The sequence below is a fragment of the Rhagoletis zephyria genome, unplaced genomic scaffold (genome assembly GCF_001687245.7).
Source record: "Rhagoletis zephyria isolate East Lansing unplaced genomic scaffold, Rhagoletis_zephyria_1.1 Rzeph_scaffold_02669, whole genome shotgun sequence".
Classification (NCBI taxonomy): Eukaryota; Metazoa; Arthropoda; class Insecta; order Diptera; family Tephritidae; genus Rhagoletis; species Rhagoletis zephyria.
Genome location: NW_016159753.1, coordinates 69,225 through 75,287, shown reverse-complemented (window position 1 = coordinate 75,287; position 6,063 = coordinate 69,225). Strand labels below are relative to the sequence as shown.

The 6,063-nt window shown below is 35.1% G+C and overlaps 1 protein-coding gene across 1 annotated transcript; it reads right to left on the bottom strand.

Annotated features, from left to right (window-relative positions):
* Positions 1-809: 809 nt before the first annotated feature.
* On the bottom strand, positions 810-5,667 carry LOC108367410 (putative fatty acyl-CoA reductase CG5065; the record flags this gene model as incomplete). Its single annotated transcript, XM_017622016.1, has 5 exons — positions 5,089-5,667; positions 4,797-4,925; positions 2,380-2,499; positions 1,763-1,861; positions 810-966 (listed from the first exon to the last, which is right to left on the bottom strand). Coding segments are annotated over exons 1-5 (1,084 nt in total), but the record flags the coding sequence as incomplete, so codon positions are not given.
* Positions 5,668-6,063: the final 396 nt, after the last annotated feature.

The following is a 6,063-nucleotide window of genomic DNA, read 5'->3' as shown; positions in this document are numbered from 1 at the left end:
TCTGGTCGACCTTACATTAAAACAGGTTTCGTCTGCTCATTGCTTACTTTTTTCATAAAAGTCTTATGGTTTTAATATAATAATAATATAGCGAATTATAAATTCATGTTTGTCGCTTCGACGAACTATACACGACCAGGGTTAGCGTCGTCATATTTAGATAGAGGTTCAAAAAAAATGCAGGGCATAAGTTACGGGTCAATTATAGACGTCAGTATTCTCGCTCAGATCACGGACTTTCTTTAAGATGATTTTAATCATCAGAAACCGATGGGCCTATTGAAACCATTACTTCACAACAGAAAATGGGGTGTAAAATTTCAGTTGAGAGGGCAAACGAACTTGCCCCTTCAAAATAGCAAAAAGCCTTGAAACTTATGATGTATGTACGTATGTACGTACATTAGAGTGTGTCGGAAAAAGTCCACCGTACGCCTCTGCATCTAAAGTATTTTTCGAAAAAAAAATTTTTTTGCCGAATCTGGGGGTCGCATTTTTATTTTTCGATGACAGCTACACTTGGGCAATAAAAATTTGTTTTAAAATAGTGCCACCGGTGTAATAGAAATATTTCCTTAGCAAAGGTTAATTGATTTTGGGTGAGCTTTACTTTAAGATCCGCCTGTAAATCACAAAAATATGACGAACAATTTAAAAAATAATAAAATTTTTCGAAATTGGTTTGCAAAATACTTTAGATTCGTAGGTGGACGGCAAACTTTTTTTCTTGTACGCTCTAATGATACATACTTACTATGTATGTGCGGTAGTTGGAAACAGATATATATACATATATATTATTCACTTACCGATCGGTGGTCGAAATATGCCAGCTGGCAAGTAGAACGCCCGATGATTAACCAAATTTTCAGCACATTTCTTGGTCATCGTATATGTATTGGGCATATCACCGATCAGGCAATGGCGAAACTTTTCCAATGTCTCATCGTCAAAAATGCGATAAATCTATTTACAAGCATGGTTGAAGAAATAAATTATTTATTAAATAAAGTTTATTGCAACAAAAATTCCATAAGAGATATTAACTTTTTGTTGTATGCGCGTTTGTTTTTTTTTTTTTTGTAAGTTTGATTTTTTTCTGAGCTACCTCTCAGTTTTCCCATAGACAAATAATTTTTTAAATAGTTTAAAATACAAAATGGTGGGTTCAATCTTTTTTTATTAATAACTTTAACTTGAAATTAAAAAAAAAAAATCCATATGCAACTTTCGCAGCGCTACAAGAATCCGGCAGTTAGATTTCTTTTAAAATCTTTTTAATGAATTTTGCCATTTTAAATTCTTCTTCCTTTACCAGTGAGATTAGATTCCGCGTATTTATGTACCTTATTGAAACAATAAAATATTTTTAATTATTTTATCGGCAAACTTTCCTAAAATCAATTTAAATTGAACGTGCAAAAATTTAGCAAATTTATTTTTTATATGTCCTCGTATGCAAGTAAGTAAATGCATATATAAAATATTGGCTGATACAAACACAAGTACCCAACTAAATTCGAAATTTTTATCAATTAAAATATTTTAATTCAATTTAGTCACGAACCGCATGCTTTTTATATTTCATGCAACTGCAGATTTTATACAAATTAATGTCTTTCTTTTTCGCTTGTTTTAGTTCTTGCACGTCTATACTATATGTATCTACATATAATAAATACGTATATTTTCTCAATCAGTTAAAATTATTTATGTATGTATGCATAACAAATATATTTCCTACCACCCTTTACTCTCTTACCTGCATTATTTTTTCATAGCCAATATCATTTTCATATACCCGCTCTTTGATGAATTTCCGGTTGCAATTGCAATAAAGTGTTGAAATGTGTACAAGTGACTGAAAAGAAAAACACAGAAAAGCTATTTACATATGTAGTATGTATGTACGTTAGACTGGCTCGAAAATATGGGCTATTTCTTTTTTTAAGGCCCTTGCAAAATATTATTGAGACAAAAAATAAAATTACTAAGTTTCCATGAAGAATCGTCGAAAATTTGAAAAAAAAAACGATAAATTTGTATATGCTCGATTTTAGCCTTGAATAACTTTTGTAGGATTAAATTTATCCAAAAATTATGAGAATTTCAATTTTCTTCCAGAGTATATACCGCTCATTCCACTACGTTGACTCCTTCCTGTGCTATTTGTGTAAATAAAAGGAATTCGCATGTGCGACCTTTAGATATTAATATTAAGGGCTGCGCTTTCTTCGCTGACGACAAGAGGTTTTTAAAAAACTTTCGATATTTTTTAACCAGTCCAATGTGCAAATATGCCCATTTTCTCATAGTGAAAAAATAATTTTTTTTGCCCCACAGATTCTTGTTAAATAGAAATATAAAATATATTAATACCTTTAAGTTTTTCATTTCCATTGATAAATCAAGTATCTTCTTTGTACCTAAAACGTTTATATCAATTGCATCGCTGAGCTTTTCGTTGAATTTGACTGAAGCGACAACGTTGAAAACAATCTGAAAATAGTCCATCAAATATCATTCATCATATTGGATTGCATTTATTATTTAATTAACTTTAAGCTCTTTCAGAGATATGCATCATGAGTATTTCAGATCATATACGTCCATTGTCCATTAACTCCGGAATTTGTCAAATTTTCATACGAAATTCCACTACCCTTTCCTAAATACTTCCAGGGATTTTCTGTATGAAAATTTTACTTGTATGGGAGAGACCACGGAACATTTACAATAAGTATATGTCTGCTGAAATTGTCAATATATGTAAAAGGTGCCGCATGCCCTTTTCAACTAACCATCCACATTGTCCATAGGTTAATTTGAAGCGGCTGCTTTTATCCAGCGTAGGAAACTTAAACCCAGTGGGTCCGTTGTGATACCAATTGAGTGCTCGAATTCGAATGCGTTCGTGCACCTACATAGAAGTAGAACCAGTTGGTAAGGTCGGCCAGACAGACAAAACGGTGGTGGTGAAATGTGCGTCAATATGAGGGTAGGGCAGTCACAGAGAGTGTGGATTATCGATTTCATTCACATCGCGGCAACTACGGCACAGGTCATTGGCCGGCAAACCAATTCTGCTAGCATGCCTTCCCATTGAGTAGTGGACCGTAATGATACCGTTCACCAGCCTTAGTAAAGGGCGTTCTAACCTTATGAGTGCATTGGACCTTTTCTTGTCGAGACTGGGCCAGATATGTCCAGTCGTCCCACACGTGGGTTCTTCTGAGCATCTTTTGTTGACCTTCTCAACGAAGTATATCCTGAGCCATGTCTTACAGGTAGATAATGGTATGCCCTCTGCACGAGATAAGTCGACGTCAAACAGGATAGCGTCCTTCTTCGCAAGCTTGTTGGCTGCATAATTACCTTGAATGTCTCTGTGGTCTGGCACCCACAGGATGTAAGTAGTAGATTTTGAAGCTAAGTTCTTAAGTACTACTATTGTTCATAAGTAAAATATGTATTTTATATACCTTTCTACCAGGTTTCAGTACTCTACCACAAAAACTTCTGGAGATGCTAGGTATGAAAATTTTTTTGGGAGGTTCCGCGCCCCTATTTTCAAGTGATTTATTTCATACACCTATATTTCCACCAAGTTCCAATTCTCTGTCAAACTACTTCCAGAGATAGACAGTATAAAACAATTCAGTTTTTATGGAAGGAGCCACGCCCCGTTTTCAATTACGGATATTTTTGTGTATGGGTAGTGAATTAGTTTCATGTACCTTCGTACCAAATTTCAGTGCTCTCTAAAAAATTCTTTCAAATACTGACTACACACGAGGCTGCCGTTGAAACAAATTGTTGAAGCAACATGTTTTTCTTTTTCAATACACACGAGGAAACCATTACTGCAACCTCAGTAGGGTCTACCAAAACCAAGGAAACCGACACGGCAACCAATACAAAATATCAAAATATTCTGATTTTAGGGCGACGGTTGCGCTAACACGAATTTCTATGAGTAACAATGCTACACACGAGGGAACGGTCGAAGCATGTTGCCCTAGTTGCTTCGATTTCTTCGTGTGTGGTAAGCATAAGATATGTTTGTATTATGGAAATTAAAATTTGTATAGGCGATGCCGCGTCCCCTTTATTTATCAACATTTTTCTGACCATCCTTGAAATGCCAGCAGTAGGTGTGCTAAATTTGCCTAGAATCATATAGTACATATATATAGTATATAATTTAGATTATTGAATTGTGTAACTAAAATCGTAAGAATATTGGTCAGTTTAGAATAAAAAAGTATTTTTCGTAAAATAATATTTCATTACTATTGTTTTCTAAAAGATTTTTAATTATTATGCAGTCTGATTGAGGCCTAAGGTCGAGGCCACGCAATGAGCGACAAAGTGGTAAGCGGCTGAGCGGCTGAACGGCGCCATACAAATGTGTCGCCCAGCCGCTCAGAAATGCCGCTCATAGCGTGGCCACTTCAATAGAATTTCTTATGTTTTAATTAAGCCGCTCAACCACTCGCCGCTTTGCCGCGCTCATTGCGTGGCCTCGGCCTTAGAGGGCGCTAGTTCCCACAACAGTCGCGTCTATCGTCTATCGTAAGAAACAAGATTTTTATATAGCCAAGGTCTGTCACCTCAAAACAGTTATGGATATATTTGTATACTATTACAATAACAACAACGAGAAAGCGATCTGAAAGAAGACTTCGGGAGCCAGATGTAAGTATATAGTGCCAATTAAGTTCACTCATGTGAAAGGAAAGGTATCAAATAAATATACACAGCAAATTCATTTCAAAACTATTTAAGCAACTAACCTCCACCTCTTCACATAAAATCTCTCTATCTTCTGAGATAATGCCCAAATCAATAGCGCCGTAATCCACACGAACGGGATGCACCTTTCGAAATAAATCTGGCTGCTCGGCACGTATAGTGTCGAAGATCTGTCGAAAATAAGACAAGATATATATATATAAATGTATTAAACAGATGAGTATGTATTTATGTAAACTACATTAAAAGTCTATAAAAATATATATATGTATGTACAAACATACACTTAGCACTCATATAAGTAAATAAATAAATAATAACATTTATACCCACCGATTCGCTGAAGAAATTCTCCAAGCGCTGCTCCACACTCATATTATCTTTACAACGAATCAACATATATATTTTACGCAACTCAAATGCACGCAATAATTTTTGTGTGAGTACTTTTCCAACGAAACCGGTACCGCCAGTGATAAGAATGGTGGCATTTCGATAGAAATCAGTAATTGGTGTTGGTGTTGGTGTTGGTGTTGGTGTTGGCGTTGCGCTTATTTCAACCGGCTCATTGCAGTTAGACGATGATGAGCTGAGTGTATTGTGCACCGAATTCATCGTTTTTGTTGTTGTTGTTGTATATTTAGTGCTAACGCTTGTTGTTGAAGCATTGCTTTGGTAATTGTTTACGACTGCTTTGTTCGTGCTTGCAGTTTTATTGGCGGTTTGGTCAATGCTATTGATTGTGGTTATTGTGCAATCAGGTACAATATTGATTTCATTAGCTCCAACGCCACCCATTTCTTGCCTATTTTCACCAGAACAATCGCCATTGATGGAGTTAATTAATGAGGTTGCTGAGCCGTTTTGGGTTTTCGGCTCTGGAGATTCTGAAAAAAGTGACGCGAGAGGCATTTTTCAAGCAGTAGGAATACTGAGCGAGATTTTTATCACGTACAAGAACGTTTAAAACTGTAATAAGTCACCAATTTTTTATTTCAAATATTTAGTTTGGTAAATCAAACGAATAAAAAATATAGCTTCCAGATTTAGAAAGGCGATCCGTATGACTAGTTTCTATATGGGGCCACATGACAGAAAAGAGAAGACATATTCTTAGAGATATGTCTATAAAACAAATGTAATTGATATTCTTAAAAATATTAACTTCTTAATATGCCAAAGCATTTTGCTTCATCTCACAACCACTTTTTTATAGCAAGCTAAAGTTTCTTCTTCTTCGCAAAATTTTATATTTCTTCGTGAAACATTATGTATATATTCACGCATTCCCTTAATTCGCTAAGAATT